Here is a 24294-nt window from a genome sequence, read left to right as displayed (position 1 = left end):
TTTATCGGGCCATAACGCTTAGCTGTTCCACCCCGCCCTTCTTATCAGGGTTCTGTCTCTGTGCAGCTTGCACTCTTCGTCACCACTGTACGTCGCTTTGGATAAAAGCGCCTGTCAAATAAATGTAATGTAATGTTCCGGCTTTGGGTGCACGGTCAACTGATCACCGAATAACCGCCAGGGGGCGATATGCTCACATTCTTCACCATATGTTCAGCATGCTGGCTAGTGATCGCATAAAATATTGAACTTGTTTAACTAGGTGCAAACTATTGTACATGTATGTATGACATCTGCAAAATTTGTAAAATCCATTATTCAGCACCGCAGAATACAGATTATAATCAATATGTTGGGTTATATTGTGTTATAAGCAATATCCTCTGCTCTTTACTAACATAACATGCATGACAGGGCTATATATTTCAATTGATTAATAGATACATTCATGTGATATGAATGTGAATGTAGGTTTTGTAAAATCTGAACATCTTGATGATAGGTGTTCTGATGACTGGCCGTTAGGAAATGATTCACTTTGTCCAAAGTTTTAAATTTCAAAAGACATTACAAAGACATGTGATGTTTTCATTGTTTTTAGTCTCATGGCTATATACATCCATCCATACATGAAATGCAGTTATTGCATATATGTATTTTATCACTGCTTCATGTAACATTGCATGTTGCTTATATACTTACAAAATCTTTAAATCAATATCACATATACATTTATTAAAATCTTTATAGCTATTGTCAATGTCAATATGTAACCCATTCATTTTAAAATGTATTACACAATAGTGACCAACAATCCGCAAAGTTGTTCTCAGTATAGACCACAATGAAGCTTATTTGTCTTTGTGTTATTTATTTAAATGGGAAAAAGTTTTGCATCAATATACAGAGTCATAAGTTACATTTGAAGATTTGTATTGTATTTTCCCCCACGTATGTATACACAGGGAAGGGTCACCCCAAAGGTATTTAAATTGATGTTTAAGACCGGTACATTTACATTGTATTATGAACATTTTTTTCAAGAAGCCATAAAAAAAAAATCCAGAGCAAAACAAGTAAACAAATTACAAAAAAAAAAGAAAAACAAAAAAGAAAAAACTTTGCATACAATGTAAAAATGCATTATTGTAACAAACTGGCAATACTGTTAGACAAGAAATACATAAGGAAGAAGCTACTGGCACAATATTTGATATGTTTTAAACAATTTTGCAGTCTAAGTCCCTTTGGTCATGAAATAGCCAAATAGCCTTCTTGTTTTAAGTTGAAGGTGTCTATCATAAATTTGTCAGTTTTGGTGGATTGGGCAACATCTGTGGTGACTGGTGGTGTCTAAAGTTTGTCTTCGTTCAAATAACAAAGTTCCATTAGGAAAGAAGCCAACACTAGGAGCAGATCGAGTGCTTGTTCGTCTTGGAAGACAATCTGGCGACCAGAGCCGTCCCTCCCACGAGGCAGATCGGGCTCTGCACCCACGGCCCTGTCTTCTCACAGCGGTTTCCCCGCCGAAGAGTCAGAAGGTGCCGATGATTTGGAGGGGTCCCCAAATAATTTTTGCATTGGGGCCCCCAAAAGTCTAGGGATGGCCCAGCCAGCGGTAGCGCATTTTTGAAAAAGAAGACTGCGCAGAGACAGCCAACGTTGTCGTCTGAAGGGGTAATATTGAGAAACGTATCAAATCAAATTTTAAAGATGCTTTCTGTATTTTAAATGCCTGCTCTGTCGCATAATTCGTCATGCAATGGTCTGCATGTGCATCATCAAATTTAAGTAAGTGGTGGGAATGTCACCCCCGACTCCACCAGCAGGAAAAATCATATAGAGGAGCAATGTACAAACGCAAACACATTGAATCGATAATGATACAAAAAAGCCATCGCGAGACGGTATCAAATGTTACTTTTAATATTAAAAAATCACAGATTAATGCTTTATTATGGGGCTTATCCACAGTTACCTGTAAATTATACAGGGCTGCAGATAGAGGACATTTGTATCATTAACTTTTTTGAAGGTGAGTGAAATGCCTATAGCACTTCATGACTTGAAAACATGGAAATGACTCATATTTATGTAAAATATTTTTGACACAGTTCTGGCTTCACATACATCTACCACCATACCCTGGGTATGTCTGAAGTCCACACATGCCGTATGATACACCTATACGTGTGCGTTTTTTCCAATAACCCAATATAACCACTGGTATGGTTTCTATAGTGAAACAGGAAATGACACTTTGACACTTTGATCAGTCAAAAGGTTTACACGACGGGGGGGGGGGGGGGGGGGGGGGGGGGGGGTAAAAAAAAGAAAGAAATGGAAACCACCCTTTATCTACATACCCAATGATGATACATGGATTACTGCAGCTGCCAATGTTACTGCGAACGTGGTTTTTTTCCAAGCCACATCACGTGGATTCAGAGAAGAATACAGAAAATGATGATCTGGCTCCACAGGCCAGCCACTAAATCTTGCCAACATTTGCATGCCAGTAGAACTCTCACATGTGGAGACTGTGCATAAGTGGAAGTGATGAATGTTTCATGTCCTCTTTTCTCACTGTTACAAAAGTCATTTCACACTGATATAAACACTTTCTGAGCTCCAGTGGTTGTGCATGAGCTCCAAAGAGTGAAATCCAAAACAATGGAAAATTATTGTTGATCGGCGATAGAAACGTGACATTGTTTGATTGCAGTTCTTGCCCGTTCTTAGGTTTAAGGGGGCAATCATTTTTTCACATGGGCTGATATGGGTGTTCGGTAACTTCTGTCATTAAAAAAATTGAAATAATCGATTTAAAAATGTGTTTTGTATTTCTCGATTTCCCTTTGTCTAATATTACATTTTGTCTATAGATCTGACACCATTGAGTGTGACAAATATGCAGTTACAGGAAACCAGGTAGGGGGGAAATGCTGTTTCATGAAACTGTATATAATACAAGATGGCTGAAGGAACTTAAAGGTACTTTACCATCATTAAAACTAATTAACTCTTTAAGCAGGCACTCAATCACACCCGGGCCTAGGGGCAGTTGTTGATGTGTCAGGTGATCATTGGTGAATTATGTCTTACGGGGTATTGGGTTTCAGTCACTTGTAAGCCATGAAGGTGGATGTGTGAGAACAATTCTTTTGAGCTCTCTCAGAGCACTCTTGAGTCTCCCTGTGGACTTCCTGTGGACTTCCTGTGAGGTCACAGCCGGCCCTTCCATTTGGCCATACAGGCGACCGCCTAGGGCCCTGGCTTGTCTACGGGGCCCCTGTGTGGTGCTTTTAATTAATCATTTTAATTATTTATTATTTTGGAGCCCATTTTTATTATTTATCATTTTGGGCTCCACAGGCTCATGGGGTGACTCTGGTGTGCACATTGGTAAATAAAGTGCAATTCATTGGACCTGCTGTTGCCGTGTCACGGAGTCTGTTGCTCACCGCATTACTGAGCTACAGTGACAAGCAAAGTACCAGTGTTACTGTGGGTACCATAGAGGGTTTCCATAGACAGCAGGCGCTGAAACAATATTATCTATTTACTATTATGTCATAAAAATTATGTGAATGGGAAAGTGAATCAAAAGCATGCTAATTAGCCTGAACTGAATGTTTGACAATCAAATAAATATCCCAAAAAAGAGTTATTTATTAATTCTACATAGCACCACACAAGTGAACATAATCTTTTTGTATGTCTCATTTGCATTTAAAAAGCTTGGTTATGAACAAATAGCTATTTTACCTGAAGTGAGTAACCATAAGCTGTGTCTAAACTGACCTTGACTGTAAGTCTAGCTGAAAACCTCTTAAATAGCTTGGGTAGGATTAAATCAGGATATTTAATGGGAGGCCATGTTTGACAGTATGTGCAGCCAGTTTCAAAGAACACCACAGCCTGTAGCTGAGGCCTTGGGGAGTTGAGTTGAAATGTAACTTTTTGGTAATTAGACCAGATTTTCTTTTTGTTGTTGTTATTTCTTTGCGTGTGACTTCACTTACAACTCCACCTGCCTCTCTCCCAGGCTAAGTTCACATCACAACGGAGGAATAAGAGGTGTTCTCGCTCTCTGAGCTGAACGGTCCCGTGGCCCTGTGCCTCTTCTGTCCCCAGCCATCCAATCTGAGAAGGCCGACAGACGACAGCAGCCCCTTCCACATCTCCACGAGCTCCCTGCGGAACTTCACCCCCACGAAGCCGTAGAGCAGCGGGTTGAAGGCGCAGTGCGCCAGGCCCACGCTCTCCGACACCAGAGTCCCGACGTCCAGGGCGTGGTCCAGGCTGCAGCTCTGGCCAATCACGCTCAGCCGCTGCAGGCTGTCCACCAGCCGAAATCCGTTGTAGGGCGCCCAGCACAGCAGGAAGACGGAGACCAGGGACACGATGAGCCGCAGGGACTTACGCTTCTGGCGGCGGGTGGCGTGGCACAGGGCGCGAAAGATGCGCACGTAGCAGTAGAGCATGACCAGCAGGGGGAGCCCGAAGCCCACCACCATGCTGACCAGCTGCAGGCTCACCTGCCACTTCTGGGAGTCGCCGTGAGAGAAAACGAGCTGGCAGACGTGGATGTCGGACCGCGGCAGCTTCACCACCTCCCTGTACTGGATGTCGATGGCGGCCAGGCTGAGGCAGGCCACCCAGATGACGGCGCAGGCTATCTGGGCGTGGCACGTGTTGCGCCGCCAGCCCGCGCTGACGGCGTGCACGATGGCCAGGTAGCGGTCGAAGCTGATGCAGGCCAGGAACAGGATGCCGCTGTAGAGGTTGAGCGAGAAGGCGGCGCTGGCCACCTTGCAGGCCACCGTGCCGAACAGCCACTCGCGCGCCCACTGCACCGAGTAGAAGGGCAGCGTGAGCGCCAGCAGGAGGTCGGACACGGCCAGGTGCAGCAGGAAGGTGTCCGTCAGGTTGAAGGAGCAGGGGCCGCGGCGGGAGTGGCGGTAGCGCCACACCACGCACAGCACCAGGACGTTGCCGACCACCGCCAGCAGGAAGACCAGACTGTACACCACAGGACAGAACCGGCTGCCAAACTGCCAGGTGTCCTGCAGGTCGCATGGGGCGGGCAAGGAACCATAGTCGAGGGTGCTGTTATAATCCTCATCGTACTGAAATGAAACCAAATGCACTCATCAGACACTTTGCAATCCAATTTGTATCAGATCGCAACGCTTTTACAACAACAAGATCTTGAACTAAGACTCCTAAAACACATATCCTTTTCAGGGTCGTGGTCTGGCAAATATTCTAAATTAAACTAGCAAATAATTAAGTAACTAGCCACTTAAATAGATAACACTTTCTTCATATGGCCCTTCGCAAAAGCTATTTAACTTAGTTATTTAATCACTAAAAGCTATTTTAAACATTACACAAAATAAATTATTATTATTATTATTATTATTATTATTAGGGGTCCAAGCAGCGAAGCGGCTAGAAGACATCCATGGCGACGCAAGTAATCCGACACCGTAGGGTCTAGTTTTTATCAGTGAGGGGAGGGTCTGAACGTCGGGGAAGCAATGGAAGCCAGTGCCAGCCAGAGTGCATGCTAGGCTACTAAAAGTTTGTTAGTAAAAGCTTATTAAGAGGATGAATAATTACTTTTCTTTGGAATGGATCCATTTGAAGACAGTATCGGGTGAGTTCGTTTAGTCTTTGAATCTGTCCTTATGCTGAGAAATAGCTAAACCATTTTATTGATAGGTTTTGAGTTTCTGTGCAAAACACGCTGGTATAATAAAACAATGACGGTACTACATAAATAGTCCGCTTTGTTCCGTTGCTACCATAACATAACAAACTATCTTGTGTCTACAGCTGCAGTTTCTCGCTGCAATTACTAGTATTGAATAGGCCTATAAACAAAAGACGCAATTTATGCTGTAATAAATAATACTACTTAAATAAATAATACGGTACTATGAGCGCAGTACGCAGGTAGCAGGGATGGCGAGTTGATATTTCGTTTTTTGCTACTAAAAGTCTGTTAGTAAAAGCTTTTTGAGAGGATGAATCATTACTTTTCTTTGACATGGATCCATTTGAAGACAATATCGGGTGAGTTCGTTTAGTCTTTGAATCCATCATTACGCTGAGAGAAAACGTTTTCTCAATTTAATCTCTAAATTGACTGTAAGCTTAGGGTTGTAACTAGGTAGCTGTTTCGTAGGTGACTTAATGCACTCGTCTTAATAATTGCTTGTATTTTTGCATAGACTGCGTTGTTGCTGTTCTTGTTTGTGTTAGTGTTAATCAGTTTAACCTACATGGTCCAAGTTGACCTAGCGGTTGTTCCCTGCACTTGGAACGGTACTTCTCGCTAGGGTTTTCGACACACTTGTTCCTGGTTATGGTTATACACTTTGTTGTACGTCGCTCTGGATAAGAGCGTCTGCCAAATGCCTGTAATGTAATGTAATGTAATATTCCGTAGCAACAAGATAAACCCGACATTAGCCCTAAAATATGCCAATACAGCAGTGAAAACGCTGCTCACTGAATAACGAAATAAACGAGACAAAGTTTTTAAAAATTATACGATGGCATTCTACGGTCAATATCTGGGACTAAACATTGAATAAATATACAATCTTACTATTGGTTTTACGCATAAAGATGTCCCTTTTGTGACTGAGTGGTCATATATTGTCATGGACAATCCGTTTGTGAAATATACGCGCATTTGTGATGCCTGGGTAGGCTACCTTCAAAAATAGCTGTGCGTAATACCACACCTGTTGCTTACGGCGTTGTCGCCCTTTTTAGTACAATTTGGCTTGATTGACAATTCATTTATTCAGTAGGTGAGAGTATAAGCTTTCTAACGATGTATAACATGTCTGATTTTGCTTTTGGAATAGTGTTTTATAGGTCAGCGTAACTGGAAATTTTCTTATCTGCCAATGTCTAAATAAATAATACGGTAGGCTACTCTGCGCGCAGCACGCAGGTCGCGAGTTGTTATTTCGTCTTTTGTTTCATTTTTTTCTCAATGTCGTATTTATTATTTGAAATGTGTATTTATGTGTTATTCTATCTGTCTCTGAGGCGCTCTGAAATGTGCATTCTCTGCTAAGCTGAACAATGGATTGGAATATGTGTGTGACGCCTATTTTAGTTGCAGCGCGGAAGCGCTGCAGCTCTACATACATGCCAGACCAAATGCTGTTTTATACTTTTGCGTTGTCTGCATAGTTTTCGTTGTGTGCGGCACTCGCGAAGGGCCAAACCATTTGTGCGGCATATTGCACGTTGTGCAGGCCACGTAATTAGATTTTGTTACTGACCCTTATAGTTCAAAAGACAACACCTTCATTCATATTTCCAAACCTACTAAATACTGCACCAACGACCACAAAAATGCTCAGCTAGATGTAACTTGTTGCAACGAAGACATTCACCTGACAAAAGCGCTTTTAGTCGCATATTTAACGTTGCCTATCGGTTTTGTGAATCAACTATTATAACTTGTTAGTCAGAGCCATATGCCAGTGACCTCATGTCAGCAGTCAACCAATCATCTTCTTTACGGCGTATGCGGGCACTGGTTACTAACTATGCGCTTTTAATTTCTTGAGGAGGTCTGCCTCTTCAGCCCTGGCCGTGGTCTGCAACCGTCGCACATTGCGCACAACCCCTACACAGACCTATTTTTACGTGTACTATGCAGAAGTATAAAACAGCCTTCTGTGTTACGACATAGTAAAGGCCTTTACGCCTAGCGGCTAGGAGACATCCATGGCGATGTTGGGTGAAGGTATATGATCATGAGGACAAAACCATTTAACCCTCCTCTTATGTTTGGGGTCAATTTTACCCCATTCAATGTTTACTGTCTCTAAAAATATGGTTACCATACTTTTTTCAGCTAGATATTTCATGACTTTTCCTAACTTTATGGGGAAAACATGGCAAACATGAAATTAACCGAAAAAAATATTTTCAATGTCCTGTACACATGTTGTACGCATTGGTGTTGTTGGGGTCATTTTGACTCCAAGCTCTATTGTTATATAAAACCATTATTTTGATCTTGTTTTTGTTGTTTGCTGAGGGCACTTTCACATTAATTTGTGTGTGTGTGTGTGTGTGTGAGAGAGAGAGAGAGAGAGAGAGCACGCATGCTCTCTCTCTCTCTCTCTTATGTTTGTGTGAGGAGAAAACATAGTTCCCACGAGATCTCTGATCATTCTCGCAACATGGGGGCGGGGGCAAACTTATAATAAGGGCTGCACACACAGCCCTCTAAACCATTTCTCTTTGCATTTGTGCCTCAACTAAAGATTTTGAAAATGACCACCAGACAGCGTATATTTTCTGCCACTGAGGTTCTGTCACAGATCTTAGAGGGTGAAAGTGATTTAGATGAGGATATGTTTGAGACTGAGGATAATGTTGAGGAGGACCCTGGCTGTGTGGCATCCTCCTCTGATGATGAGAATGAAGCCTTTGAGCTCCCACATTCTGCCCCTCCTTTTTTTTCTCAACCATCACTAAACCGTCTTGTCATGTCTCAACCACCAAAAGACCCTCCTGTCATTTCTCAACCATCTAGAAACCCTCCTGTCATCTCTCAACACCCAAGAAACCCCCCTGTCATCTCTCAACCACCAAGAAACCTTCCTGTCGCCTCTCAACCACCAACAAACCCTCCTGTCATCTCTCAACCACCAAGAACTGACATGTTTACTTCCAAAAATGGAGAACTACCATGGTCTGGATCCCCAGTTGAAAGACAGGGTAGACTTAGTGCTGCTAATGTCATAAAAATGGTTCCAGGCCCCACCAGATATGCTAGCAGTCATGTACAAGACATAAAGTCTGCATTTGAACTCTTCATAACACCATCAATGCAAAAAGATATTCTTGAGATGACAAACTTAGAGGGAAGGCGTGTGTATGGTGACAATTGGAAAGAGCTGGATGTGACCCACTAGCAATGTTATATTGGGTTGCTTATTTTGGCAGGAGTGTACAAGTCAAAAGGTGAAGCAACAGCAAGCCTTTGGAATGCTGACACTGGTAGGGCAATTTTTGCAGCTACAATGTCTCTCCCACATTATATGCTTTGACGTCAGGGAATAAGGCAGGGTCGACAGGAGCGTGACAAACTTGCACCTATCTCCTTTGAATGAAGAATTGATACCCACGGGTACCTAGTTGAGCTGTTATGTTCATTTTTTATCAAAACTCAATTCTGGTGACTAATTTACTTTTTATTGGTGTTTCTTCATTATTGAATAACTGTTATAAGTTACTTATTGATGTTCTGAAGTGTTTTCTGAACCTAAACGTTTGAAATTTGACATTTTAAATATTTTTTCCTGGGGTCAAATTGACCCCGAACATAAAATGTTACTATGCTTGATGATAAAAGGTGTGTTTCTTTCCAAATGTTATTTTTCTTTTTTAATGAGCACTTAATACCAACATAAAGCCCTGCAAACACCAAAACATACTTTGTTTTCAATTTTAGGTCAATGAATGAGATTGTACAGTCATTTGCATATTTCGCAATAGTCATATAAAATCAATACTTGATGTATAAGGGGAGGATGGGGGGAGTCATGGTTTATTTCCTGGGCTATTATGATGGTCAGTAGTAAGGCCTAAAGTCGTTGGTCGCTGAGAGAGAAACTTTCAGTTACAATTTTTTTTTTTCAGGTTTATATTGCTGCGGTGAAATTGACCCCAAACATAAAAGTTGTTAGTTAATTTGAACATAATAGGAGGATTAAAAATTGTGCCAATGCTTGGACCCCTCCCAACGCCGCTTGCGGCTTTAATTATTATTATCATTATTATTACAGTAATTTGACAGATGCGCTTATCCAGAGTTACAAACAGTAGCGTAAATAATAACCACAATTGAAAACTCAAATAAAACACCCGTTAAACAGGACCACAGAGTGGCCGAGGACATCTGGACAGAAATATTAAGTAAGGAGGCAGGGAAGATCAGGGTGCTTCAGTGACATTTTAACTCATGAACATACTGTATGATAGAACAGCATTATTACATACTGGTTCAGGATTAGTCCAGTGGGTAAAATTATTCCAAAAATAATTTACAAAATTCACAGATTTTTGTTTGAGATTGTTCGACTAATGTGGAATAATTCAGTCAGTGCATTGACCTCGTTTCAATGGTTAATAAACTGTAGACCAATTTCAGTTTCAGGATCTAGACCTAGATATGGTACTTAGCTCATATTTTCATATGTTTGCATAACATATCCATGCCCTAAGTTTAGTCACCCCTCACACAAAGTTTTCCAATTGCTATTTGCGTTACCAGTAAGGCTTGACAGCAAGCATATCTTTCTGTTGTTCTCTCCCTGAAGTAATTTACATCCTGAGCCACAAGCTTATGCCGAGTGTAATGCCTTTTGATTCCAGTTATTGTGTACTTATATTTGTCGAAGCAACTCCTTAATTATCACAGGTGTATGAACAAATACACCCTATTAATATATTATTTTCTTGTAATCCCATTCCGATTATATTTCACTGGATTTTAAACAACTTTTACGTCTATTGTTCCACAGATTTTCAAATTAAATATACCCCAAACTTTTCTGTAACGCAATGGAAATATCAGCAGCATTAGAAAAAGAAGCTAGCATCATTACAATTTATTTTTCTGCATTAAATGAAATGTGTGCTCTTCATGTGTCCTCCATAAAATCTGAATCATTTGAACGCTGTCTTTATGAGAATACATCCATCAAGCTTTATTTTACATTTTAGTTTTTACGCTTTATTATATATCCATATATCTGTATGAGCTCAGCAGATTAAAAAAACAAACATTAAAACATCACTCACATAATCATCAGTGGTCGCCATGGCTACCTTTGGTGCAGCAATCAAAGTGGAGGAACACCCAATGCTCTGCTGGAGATTCAGATGTCTGAAGAAGGATCCTTCTCTGTCCACTTTCTAGGGGAAAACTAAAGAGGAAGCTATGTTAGAAATTTCGGAACTGAATGTTGACGTCTTCCTGGTAATACAAATCAATGTGATTTGTCAATGCCACAAAGAATATTTAAAAATGGACAGTATCGAAGACAAAAATAAGGCCCATTATTGCTGTGATTCATTTGGAGCGACAGACTCCAGTGATGCAGAGCTGACACACGTGGCAAAACATAAAGGCGCAATTCACCTTGAATGAACAATGCTGTTTTTCAGCTGCTCATATTTCCGAATTACTTGTGCTGCTTATTTCCTTCATATATCATATGCTACTCTATTCACTTATGCAGCTTGATGTACTTGATGTACAAAGTACTCAAGTACTTTGGAGGAAGTGCCTTTGGGTAAAGCAGCATGTTGCACTGGACTCCATCCATTGGCACTCTGAGCTCAATCCCAGTCCTTTATATACAGCACCACTCCAAAACAGGTCCTCTTTTCTTGGCTATCATTCAGACAGAGGTAGAGTAGATGATAGATTAGAGTGAGAGAGGGGAGAAGGTAAGAGGCAATGAGGCTCATGGGAGGGTGGTCTGACTAATCTGCTCAGAACCTTTCCTGAAGAAGGAAATGAAAGTGCTGTGTTTGCACTGCGGATGTTCTCTCTCTCACACACACACACGCACACACACACACACACACACAAAAGGCTTGTTGCTGCAACAGGACTAACGAGAACTGCTTTGTTACTGGCAAGCTAGCGGCCCACCACACTTGACAAACATCTTTATCTAAATTGGTGCACCTCACTGTCAAGCATTCCTCCCATATATTCACATCCACTAAATGATTTATCCCAATGAATTGGTGATCGCCAAAAAACATAAATAAATCAATAATTATATGCAGGGTATATAACAATTTAATGTCATAACAGATGATTGGACTAATTGATGACATTCAGCAAAGTGCTCATGTACTGGAAATGTATAATTGGACTCTTCCTGTTTGAAGACAGTGTTGTTCATGGCAAATTACTACAATATTGTCGGTAGAAACGGCATCCAAAACAGCAAGGACAAAACAATAATACAAAATTATTGCAACGGTAAATGTTTAGTTTGCGAAGTGGTGGGGAACTTAAAGTGTAATGATGTTCCGCTTAAAGTTTTCTAATAATTACCCAGTAAAAAATGCGGTGAGTGAAGGTTGCACAAATAGAGACAGGACTACAGCGGAATCAGGGCAGTGACACACCACACGTATTTAAATGGGCGTTTCACCATTCTGTGATTCAGCAATGATTTCAGTGTTTATGGTGCATGCCATTAGTCACGGCATGGTTATACATTTATTCAGCAGTCATCAACATATAAAGGTAAAGGTCAGGGCCGGCCCAAGGTTTTTGGGGGCCCTAAACAAAATGTATATATGGGGCCCTCTGTTTCGGTCAAAAACCACCCCCCAAGCCCCAGCCAGCAAGATTTGGCACCACTAGAAATATATTTCGATTAATGAGAAAGCCATTGTCTTAGGGAACACAATTATTTATTTAAAAAAATATATTTATATATATCCTGGAGGGAGGGGGCCCCGAACTAATCGCGGGGCCCTAAACAAATGTTTACTTTCTTTATTGGGTCGGGCCGGCCCTGGTAAAGGTGGGAAAATTACGTTTCCACAAAACCGGACTTATGCTGATCTCTAATCATATTTTGTAGTGAAACTCACCCCAGCTCAAATTCACTTCTTCATAGTACAGTATAAGTGCAAGACGTTTTTTAAATTTACACCATGGTTCTTTAACCAACTCCAGAAGGTTAGTGTTGAACATAGCTGTTTATGATTACACATTTAAAATTACAATCAAAATAATCAAAAATAATAATATATGTAATATTTTAAATAATATATAACAACCAAATATCAATACCATACAATTTAGTCTATAAGGCAATTTGTCCTTACCTGAAATTAAGAGGACTTATCTGTGGTTAGTTCTTTGAGAATTTAAGAAATCAGTGTGCTGAATTTGAGAGTAAAGAATGTATTTTTGTGTTTTCCTTTTCAGCAATTAAAATAAGGTTTTTTTCCCCAATTGTTTCTGAATGACAACAGACCAATTACTAATCCAGTTTTTAAATACAAGCAATCCACCAGTGTAAGGTAATGCGATGATGATTCTGTTGTATACTGGGTCTTTTTTATCCTGAATAACATTTCCGACAGTGACCTCATAGGTATGTATACCACCGACCATACTTCATATTACAGCTTTAAAGGTTTTCTTTTGACAAACTTAGCCATATTTTATAGCTGTATTTCACAGATTGCCAGGTTGTCATAATTGGAGTTTTTGGATATGCTCTTGGATGTTTGGCTGTTCCTTTATTAGCCAAGAAATCATGCAACATGTCTTGCAAAGTAACTGGTTTTTTTCTCTCATATCCGTCTTTCAAAGAAGCCATAAGAGGATGTTTGTCACTCTGGTGTTTGCCAGAAAAAAACCACAAGAGATTATTTGTACAGATATATAATCCACAGTGGTAAGAAGAACCCTACATTTCTAAATGTCAGTTTTAATTAGAGTGTGTTTGAAACATCTGTCAGGTGGAAATTGGAATGGAAATTTAACTGACACTATTCAGCTTTGAAGTTACGATCGTAGCATACTTCAATTCCCAACCTGAAATCGCAGGGTGCACTACGTATTTTTTTAATAAAAGACACATGTTTGGCCACTGGCTGAGTGTTAAGTTCACTTGAAAGGAATTACGGATAAAACTGCTCATTTTTGTCACGGGTAAGGCGAGGGAATGGACCCAAACGCAGAGTCAAAAAAAACTCTAAATCCAAAAGGGTAAATCAAAACCGAGAACTTTACTTTCAATTAGAACAAAAACCAAGGAGATACAAAAACAAAGCCAGGCAGGGCAAGTTTCAAGAAGTCTAAGCAAAGTTCATAAAACGCAAAATCAAAGAAAATCCAGAAAAACCAAAACAATGCAAAACCAGAACACGGGCAGGGTAGAAAAACACTCAGAACAAAAACACAGAGTCAGAAGTACACATGGGGACACGTACCGAAACTCAATCCGAAAAGCACACACAAAAGGATCCAGCACCTGAGTCAGAGAAGAAGGGAACTTAAATACCCTTGCCTACACTGCTGCCAACAGGACAGCCCCCATCTACTTGCAGGACATGGCTCGATTCTATGTGCCTACTCGACCACTCCGCTCTGCGGCAGCAGGGCGCCTTGTAATCCCTCCCACCCGCCCAAAGGGATCACAGAGCTTCTCCACCATAGCTCCCCAGTGGTGGAGCGAACTCCCCGTCCCTCTCCGAACCTCCCCCTCACTACCCATCTTCCGCCGTGGCCTGAAGACTCATCTCTTCAGACTATACCTAGACTAACCACCACCACGCTGTGTATTTCACTCTAAATCTCCCCCCCTCCCCCTTTTTTCATGACACTTGTTACATGTTGCCCCATCCCAGCACTTTTTGGTCATTTGTATTTGTCCTGATACTGTAGCTTATTCTTCTACCTAGTTGGCTTTGCAGAGGTTAAGTCTGAATAGTGTTCACTGTGTGAACTAAACTGTGTTCTTGGCTCGAAATAGCTGTACAAAATAAGTATTGTACCTTACTGAACCTGTGTTTAGCAGTTGTCTATGACCATGAAATGCACTTTTTTGTACGTCGCTGGATTAAAGCGTCTGCCAAATGAATGCAATGTAATGTAAATAGACAAGACACTGTTCCCACAGTCGGCTGTTTGTGGGCGTGTCACCTATTTTTGACAGACAGTTGTGTTCGTTAAATGTTTACCGGGTTTAATATCGTGTTTCATATTCATTGTCCTGTCTGAATAAAAATCATTTTTGCAGTAACCTAGATCTGAATTTTTAGTCAGCTGCCTAGCTAGGCTGTTTAATATCTAGCTAGTGAGTAACAACCAACAACAAAAACATTGTCTGGCTAATTAGCCAGATAATGCCTTCAGAGTTACATCTGGTCAGCTAGCTAGGTGGCTGGTAGAAACGAACAACTTGCAACTAATACATTAGGAAGATTTTTTTGTTTGTTATTGTTTGTTGTTACTCACTATAGCTAGACATTAGACAGCCTAGCTAGGCAGCTTATTAACATTTTTCAGAGCTAGGTTACTGCAAAAATGATTTTTATTCAGACTGGACAGTGATAGTAGCCTAGCTAACGGCGATAACTACATTGCAGAGCCACCGACAATTTCAGGGACTTTTCTCCACGCTGCGTTCCTCTTATCAATGTCTCTGTAGGAGATTTTATTAAGTTGGGAAACCCGATACGGAAATTACGAGTTAGGTCCTCCATTGTGGAACGATAGAATGTGGAACTAAAATTCGAAAAAAATAGGGACAATTTACTTGACGGATCATTAGATCAAATCAGATTGGTTACCGCGACGCGGCGATGGGGTCAAAGTTGAATTTTTGCCATCTCCCCCGCGGCCTCGCCGCCTCTCGCTGCGCCGCCGGCAATCCCAACATGCCCTGCGGGGTCTGGCCACCACCTCTCATTCAAAATGAATGGAGGCGGCGCCGCCGCGCGGCGGGGCCGCATATAGTGTGGCTTCAGCCCGAGTCAATGTTTCAGCAACCAGGAACCAGGAAACTCTCAATCCTTCGTGGTACGCTGCCTTTTTAAACAACCTAATGAATGCAGTCAGCGGTATCATTTCATTTTTAATTTCATTCCTGCAGCCCCCCACCAGTCCCGACATCACAACTCACTTCAAAAATAGCAGATTGCCCACAGTTTTTGAGATTATTTGAATGCTAAAAATACAGTTTAGCATGTTAAAAAGTTGCTGGTCCACCAAATGCCTTCAGTAGATTACTCTAAGTTTAGTTTGTGTTTGGAATATTGTAAGGTTTTTCATGAAATTACTACAGGCAGTGAGCAAAAATGAAAAAGACCAATACAATAATTTATTACAATGCTCTGCAAGCACTTGTGGCCAGTACAACCTGTATGTACCATAGCATAGAGCAGAGCAATCCTGCCTGTGGCCTGCCATGAATATCTTTTTGACCATGTTGTCATTAAGAAGAAAAAATATATATTATTCAGATGCGTCAAATATTTAGACTATTTCCAGGTCTGCATCAGCAAAGTGCCAGCATACCTCCCAATAGTGACATAATAAGTAATAGCTATTGATAATTTAAGAAGGCATCTACATTTGGTTTTATGTAGTTTTGTGTGTACATGCTGTAGCTGTGGGTGATGTGTGGTCTGTTGTTTGCAGTTGCCATGGCCACAGAAGAGCGAGCGCCAATGTGGTATAAAATTAGACTTTGACCCTGTTTCTGATATGAGCTACAGCGGCCATTTTGTTTGTCATTTGAAGCAGATCTGCAGTACACAGTAAATATAACCTCACCTACTGAAGTTTTTTTCTTTAGATAACCTGATAAGGTTCCGCATGTTAGTCACAAAGGTGGCACCGTGGTGCACTGGGTAAATTCCAGTGTGTATTCCTGCCTCTAGCCCAATGCATGCTGGGATAGGCTCCAGCCCCCAGGAATAAGCAGGTATAGATAATGAATGGATGTAGGATGAATGGATGTCACTGGCATTCGTAGTATCAGGAGGATAGGACGCTGTCAGGATACAATCGATTGACAGGTAACTCTCTGAAGTAAAATGGTATCTGTGTTATTTGCATCATCCTGCCCCCTCCTGCTCATTGACCATCTACACTTTCCATAGAATAAATACAACAACAATTCAGCAACAGAACGTAGACCATAATAAAGCAGGGATCCCAGGGGTTGTGCAGTATATTATCACATTATGAATATGTAAGAGTAACTAATAGGTTAGAAAGGCCTGGCGAGGAAAAGCTGCAGACACATTGAACGCTGCCAAGAAATGTGAAATGCATCCTACAGCTTCATAGGAAACATTGCATCTATTTTGTGATGAATTGTACAATCGGAGGACAAAGGCAATCACACTTCCTCTCATCTAATATTGCTTGTGGGGATAGCTGAATTGCTGTAACCTTAGTTCAAAATTGGCACACAAGGAATGTCTGCAAATATTCTATATAAAAAAAGAAAGAAAAAAAAAACAACACCTCAGCAGCAGCAAAAGAAGTAGAGCTGACGTTGAAAAAAAAATTGCGAAATCCTAGTGCCCAAGTTCCTCCAACTGCGCGGCCACTCTCCTGTTTGCTGAATAAAGTTTTTTTTTTGTTATACCTTTTGAAATGTTTTTTATAGATACTTATTTCAAACTTTAAAAGGCTGGGTGTAAGTACTTCAGAGCCTGCCTTGCATACTAGGCTATAGCTACTAAATTCATATAGAAGACAAAATGAAGACTTACCTTCTGCATTTTATGTTTTTACTTGTACTCTATGTTTTTTTACTTTTTATTATATGTTGTATTTAATTGCCTTGGTACTGTTTTCACTGCTGCACAACCAATTGCCCCACTGGGGACAAATAAAGTTCTACTTGACTTGACTTGACTATTGGGCGGTGATTCTGAACCCCCCCCCCCCCTCATTAAATAATGTTATTTGGCTAAAAAAAAAAAAGCTAATGGCTAACAATGAATGAGATACCTTTGAAAAGGTGATAATTTGCAATGGTTTCCTTTTCAACCCTGACATGTGTGATCATCATCCTTTTCTTCAAGTGATGGTGCGGGGAATCTATCTCCCCTCATAGTTGCATATTTTGTAGCACAGCACATGCCACAATTTTGTCATATGCCCACTCTGGCGTAGAGCAGACATTGGATCCGGGCCTTGAGGATTCTGGCTGTCATCTCCACCCTGGGTCATGTGCTGCTATGGGCCTAGTGGATTTGTGGTCCAGCCTCTGCTGCTGGATAGGGGGTCATCAAACTGTGAAACAAACTTTTTAGGACTTTAGAACGCACGTGCTTAACCACTTCTTTATGTCTCTCTTGTCTGTTGTTGTTGTTTATCCTTATTTTTTGCATCTTTATTTTATCGCTTTTATGTGAACCCTTTTTACCCCTCACCCATGGCCCATGTCTCCTTAAGAGCTATTTGACTCTTGCCAGGCCATCATTGTAAATAAGATTCTGATCTTAATTGGGATGCCTGGTAAAATATAGACCAAAAAGAAAAAAAAAGTTCACCAGTGAAGTGACTAAGCTTACTCTCCACCAGATGTAATTGGGTTTAGAATAGATTGGGTTTAATTCAAGTTAGCTTGTCATATGGCAGGTTAGTTTCAGAGCATAAATTACCATAGTAACTAGCATAGGCTTTCTCTGTTCCTTGTATTTCTGGATTTTTCTAAAGTTCGATTTAATAGATCTGGATGATTTACCAGCCCCACATCCTGGAATACCCTGGTGAACAGCGTGGTTTGGGAGGGACCAGCTTCTGACTAGAGCCTAAGGAAGCAACCATAGCACTCTTGTTGGGCGTGTGCTACTGAACTTCACACAAATTGTCAGACCTTTGAATAAAATGTTTTTTTTTTTTTTTAATGGGTCGGGTGCACAGAGAAGCCCACACCTGTTCTGATGTGAGACCTCTCACACACGGCACAGTGGACTCAAGCCACACCTGTCCTGGCGAGAGTGTGCTAAGTCAAATCAACAAACGCGGCTTTGTCCCCTTTCAGAAGGGTGGTGCCATGCCTTCATGTGATTACAAATAAATCCGGGGCCTAGATTGGACAAGTGGGGCATATCAGGGCCGAAACTGATACGCCCCAAAATCAAACATTAGATGGTTTTTTTTCCCTTTAATGGGCATGCCGATACATCTGGCGCTCAATCCTGGGTAAAGGCGGACTGGTCACTGCTGCCCTCATATTCATTGTGATTTCATATTTTCCGATAGCAACGGCAGCGTTCTGGGCCACTATAAACACAGGCATCAACCTAAGTACAGCATAAGAGCGTCCAGAGACCCTCCCTTTCATCCAGCTCCTGTTGTTCTACTCAGGGATACGTTGATTTGACTGCGTCCGAACAGGACAGGTACAGCAGGTCAGTTCCGATGTTAATTTCTTGTTGTTGTTTTTTTTTAAATGTGTCTTTGCTCAAGAAGACAGTTCATTAATTTTCGGCAACATCAACAACTCATTCTTTTTCTGATCTATGTATATTGATTCAAAATTTTATATGCCAAGGCTATTACTGGGTATTGAAAATTTTTTTTTTTCAATCTTTTTTTTACTTTAATTAATAAATTATTTTTTGGAGATACATAGATTATGTGCTGATAAAAAATTGCATTTGTATTTTTTTTTTTTTTTTTTTTTTTTTTTAAAGGAAGAAAAAAAAACACAAAGGGAGTGGCCATATGAGGCTTTGCATGACGTTGATGGTGGTCAACCTTCGGATCCTAATTTACTGATGTTTTAAATTCCGGACACTGTTAGAACTAGTCATTTATCATAGCGGTATGAGAAAATGCAGTTGAGAAGCCATTTTATTGCAGTGGAATCATTACTGTGCATCCACCTCTCTCAGGCATGGCATACCAGACTGAAGTGATCAGCTCTCAGCCCCAAATGACGGTCACCAGTTACACCCTGTCCTCTAGCCCCACCAACTGGAGCTCCAACGTATGTGACTGCTGTGACGACTGTGGAATCTGTGAGTCCCTTCTTTTTCTGCTTCTGTGCGAGAATAAAATTGATTAAAAAAACGAACGTCCCTTTTCCTGTTGTTAATCAGCTTATGAATACTCTTGCCAAGATCTTTGGTCGAGACAACAGAAGGATACAGCAATTTTAATATCATTTCCAAGGTTTTACAATGAATAACTAAACTTTTCATGCAACCTGTCATACATTACAGGTAATATCTTGGTAAGAAATATCAGCATCATGGGGCCTGAACTTTGATATGTGACATATTAGTATTTAGTAAATTAATAATTTAGTAAGTTAATAATAAAAAATAGTTCTTTTTTTTCTTCAAAAGCTCTTTACTAGACTGTTAAACACTGCTAACCATTTCTCACATCGCGACAAAATTTGTAGACACTACAACAGGGAGACAACCCAGTGGACCTGCCGGTCAGTTGGATTCGTGCATAATGTGATCACAACAAAAACGAGTGCTTTTACTATTATAGCTGACAAGAGAGGCGTGGAAACTGTGTTTTACACGGTTGAATAGACAGCAGCATAGCGGTATGGAAAAGGCTCTTTTTTGCCATTTCAATATTTTTTTTCTTCTTTCAAACGCAGGCCTGTGTGGGGCCTTTTTGCCCTGCATTTTGGGCTGCAAGGTAGCCCAGGATCAGGGGGAGAGCTGCTGCCTGCCTTTCCTCCCTGGAGCCTTGATCGCCCTGAGAACCGGCATACGTGGCAAATATAACATCTCTGTGAGTGGCCGCCGCCAACCCCCCCCGCCCCCGCCCCGCCCGCCGCATCACAAAACAGCAGCACAGCAAATGGGAGAATGCCAATTTCCATGCTTTACAGTCGCGATAGGAGAGTGACAGTCCATCATTCCAGTAATTGGCTGGGCTGCAATGGGCTGTCAGTCACTGATATGCCTGAGCTAATCAAAATGTTTAGCTTTTAACTGCAGTGAGTAACTGATAGTATATTACATTACATTACATTACATTACATTTATTTGGCAGACGCCAATCCAAAGTGACATACAAAAAGTGCATTTCATAGTCATAGACAACTACTAAACACAGGTTCAGTAAGATACAATACTTATTTTGTACAGCTATTTCGAGCCAAGAACACAGTTTAGTTCACACAGAGAACACTATTCAGACCTAACCTCTGCAAAGCCAACTAGGCAGAAGAATAAGCTACAGTATTAGGACAAATACAAATTACCAAAAAGTGCTGGGATGGGGCAACATGTAACAAGTGTCATGAAAGGGGGGGGGGGGGGATTTAGAGTGAAATATACAGCGTGGTGGTGGTTAGTCTAGGTATAGTCTGAAGAGATGAGTCTTCAGGCCACGGCAGAAGATGGGTAGTGAGGGGGAGGTTCGGAGAGGGACGGGGAGTTCGTTCCACCACTGGGGAGCTAGGGTGGAGAAGCTCTGTGATCCCTTTGGTCGGGTGGGAGGGCTTACAAGGCGCCCTGCTGCCGCAGAGCGGAGTGGTCGAGCAGGGACATCATGTGCTGCAAGTAGATGGGGACTGTCCTGTTGGCTGCAGTGTAGGCAAGGGTCGGGGCTTTGAACCAGATCCTGGCAGCAACCGGTAGCCAGTGGAGTGATCGCAGCAGAGGAGTGACGTGGGAGAATTTGGGAAGGTTGTAGATGAGTCGGGCAGCGGCATTCTGAATCATCTGTAGTGGCTGTATGGCACAAGCTGGCAGGCTTGCAAGGAGAGAGTTGCAGTAATCAAGGCGAGAGGTCACCGTAGCCTGGACAAGCAGTTGGGTGGAGTGAGTCGTCAGGTATGGTCGAATCCTTCTTATGTTGTACAGAAGGAATCTGCAGGACCATGATGTTGCCTTGATGTGCTCCTTGAGGTCCAGTTGGTCATCCAGGACCACCCCCAAGCTCTTGGCAGAGTGAGAGGCAGTCACTGTGGTGCCATCAACCGTGATTGAGAGCTCACGTAGTAAGGAGATGGTAGTATATGGTAGCTCCACCCATTGGTGGTTTGACATGGGTGGGCCAGGGTGCACCACAGCCACCTAACGAGTATCCTGGCACGCCCATTTACCTTGGCTAAACCACCACACCCAATTACGAATGCCCACTTAGGAAGTACACATCTACCTAGTTCCAGTGGCGGCTGGTGATAAAAATATTTGGGGGGGGGGGGGGGGGGGGGCGCAGTTTTGGAGGGGACAAACAAACTGAAGCAGCACTTCATAGCTCAGCAAAAAAATAAATAAATAAATAAATAAATCTAAAAACAACACAACACACTGTAATGTTGCCTAAACACTGGCCAGTAGCACTACTTGAACATATTTTGCCCTCCTTAATAATATAAAATAATATGTAGAGATGACAAAATGCCCATTTCACCTACATCACCTAAAGTTACCAACAGGCAACAGCTCAATTTATAAATATGGAACAACTAAAGTCATTTTTACTGCCACTGTTACATTCTATGAAGTCATAAAAGAGTACGAAAATATTAGCTAACTCCAATGTCATTCATAGAGCCTTCTGCTGCCACCTGCTGGACAAAATGTGAATATGTGAATGCTGACCAACCCACCGAATATCCCAAGATTATCGGAGTTCTCACTCTCATCATGGCCACGCAAAGCCAACTCAAAGGCTCCACAAAATTTCACACAGTCTATTATTCTGGACAGGATGTGTCGATTTTGTCACCTCTTCGTTGTGCCTTCTAATGCCAATCCTGTAGCCTTCACCTAGCTGTTCAGCAATGCTAAGTCTGCCAAAAAAATTTAGTCTCATACTGTTGTCTAGATGGCTGCGCCTACTTTCGTGCCTTTCGCATTTTTCAGAAAGGTCTTGTACCCCCGTCGTTGTCCACAACGCTTCGGTGCCGACACTTTGAAATAGCAAATGGGGAAAGCAATAAAAGGCTTACACCACATCCAGCTAGCCAACTCCGTTTGTCATAACAATAGCGGGAGAAGCCCCGGGTGTAGGCTCGTCCTCGATCACTTGCCTGCTGCTGAATTTGTAAATCGTATCGGTCCGGTCCAAGCTCCTTTATCCTCTTTTTTTCTTCCAGTGAACGCCTTGTAAAAGGGCGTTTTTATAAGGAAATTTTCCGAATTTTCTTTGATTTCCATGGTTCCACTTGAAGTTGCCACTGCCTAGTTCTCTGTAGGCCCGACTATATGAATATTTCTGGCTTAAGGAATGGATTTTCCACTGCTCTACGTGATCCTCCTGCCCTTTAGAAAAATGGTTTAGAGACAGTGAAGCACACTTACAGCAAAATGCGTCGTACTGACTGCATTTCAAGACCTAAAAATTTCAGTTTCGTTCTTATCTAGCCAGGGACACAAAAATACCTAATGAGGTATGTGTGGTCATTGAAATCTCTAAAAGAAGAAGGAACAAAATTCAGCAGATTGGCCACCTGCAGGGTGTGGTTAAAACTTTTTCAACAGAGAGAGATGTGAAAGCAATCTTACCAGTATTACTAATATTTTTAACTGTCTGATCATCATTCTTCTAAAGGTGATTTTTACGTTTTTGTAAATTGACATTTCTGGATTTGGTTAATATATAGTATACCTAACAGGCTAAAGAGCGTAATTGCAGCTATGATCTGTTGCCAACTCCAGTGATAACAGTAAATATTATAACTGTTTCTCTTTCCAGGGCTCTATCTGTGATGACTGGATGATCATGTCCTGCCTGCCTCTCTGTGGGCTCTGTCAGATGGCCAGAGAGCAGAAGATGAGGGGCTGACATGGGAAAGAGATGCGTAGTCAATGACCATGTGAAAGAGGAAGCGCTACTCTTACCAGGAAGTTTCTGGTCGTGAGGAGTTCACCTGAACTTTGACAATGAAAGACTCACTGTCCATGAATGTCACTGAAACAACCTGACCGAAACACGACACAAATTGGTTGCCATGGTCCCTACCTACCTTCTGACTAGAAAGCCTTACCTGCATGTGACATTCCTCCTTAGAGCCTGAATATAGACATCTGACAAACATTTAGAACTAACAGTTTAAGAAAGAAACTGGCAAAACATCATCTGGTCAGATGATGGGACGTTGTGCCCTAATCTGTGACTAATTCTGTTGTCTATGGGAAGGTACTCGTAAACAATTATTATTATTATTATTATTATTATTATTGCCAGGTGATTTTATGTTTTATCAGCATTTCAAGCAGCATGTTCTTGCATGCACATCTCACACAGGAAAAGTTTTCAAGCCATCGACTCTCATTTTTGCAATGAAAATGAAAGTTTCAGTATATTAATCAGGTTGTCTGCTGTAAATAAGAAGTTTATCAAGCATGCAGCCTTCATACCTAAAGATGTAGGTTGAAAAAAATTCAATTCACCCTATGAAAATATATTTTTTTAAAACATAGAAACCCATAGCACTATTGCAGCAGCATTGGATCCGGCTGTTCTCAACACTGCAGACTGAAGTGACTTTCTTACAGTAGTTCTGAAATAAATACTGTGATTAGGATATATTATGATTTTATTGATTTAATTTGATAGTCATGACATTTACATGACGTTATGAAAATAAGAATCATGTTCAATGTCATTGTGGCACGATTTAGAAATGTGTCTGTAATGGAACATAATTTAAATGCATCAGTCTGTCTAGGCTGAAAACACTGCTGATTATTTTCAATAAAAAAATGTCCCCCCTTGAAAAACCCCGGTGTCACACTCTGTCTTGT

At 41.3% G+C, this 24294-nt stretch overlaps 2 protein-coding genes across 3 annotated transcripts; one reads left to right on the top strand and one right to left on the bottom strand.

Moving 5' to 3' along the window:
* Window positions 1-1429: 1429 nt before the first annotated feature.
* cnfn (cornifelin) lies at window positions 1430-24294 on the top strand. The gene is made up of 5 exons (XM_035406222.1): window positions 1430-1677; window positions 18827-18975; window positions 19462-19587; window positions 20187-20323; window positions 23243-24294. The coding sequence occupies exons 3-5, from the start codon at window positions 19464-19466 to the stop codon at window positions 23330-23332; spliced, it is 351 nt and encodes a 116-aa protein (XP_035262113.1). The 5' UTR covers window positions 1430-1677; window positions 18827-18975; window positions 19462-19463; the 3' UTR covers window positions 23333-24294.
* Window positions 2418-11627, bottom strand: cxcr3.2 (chemokine (C-X-C motif) receptor 3, tandem duplicate 2). Of its 2 annotated transcripts, XM_035406164.1 has the most exons (3): window positions 11329-11627; window positions 10855-10968; window positions 2418-5132 (listed from the first exon to the last, which is right to left on the bottom strand). In XM_035406164.1, the coding sequence occupies exons 2-3, from the start codon at window positions 10873-10875 to the stop codon at window positions 4056-4058; spliced, it is 1098 nt and encodes a 365-aa protein (XP_035262055.1). In that variant the 5' UTR covers window positions 10876-10968; window positions 11329-11627; the 3' UTR covers window positions 2418-4055. The 2 variants fall into 2 exon arrangements, with proteins under 2 accessions (XP_035262055.1, XP_035262045.1); XM_035406154.1 differs by lacking the exon at window positions 11329-11627 and having other exon boundaries at window positions 10855-11083.

This window comes from Anguilla anguilla, chromosome 1 (assembly GCF_013347855.1).
Source record: "Anguilla anguilla isolate fAngAng1 chromosome 1, fAngAng1.pri, whole genome shotgun sequence".
Taxonomy (NCBI): Eukaryota; Metazoa; Chordata; class Actinopteri; order Anguilliformes; family Anguillidae; genus Anguilla; species Anguilla anguilla.
The sequence above is the reverse complement of the archived record's forward strand: the minus strand, read 5'-3'. Positions and strand labels throughout refer to the sequence as shown.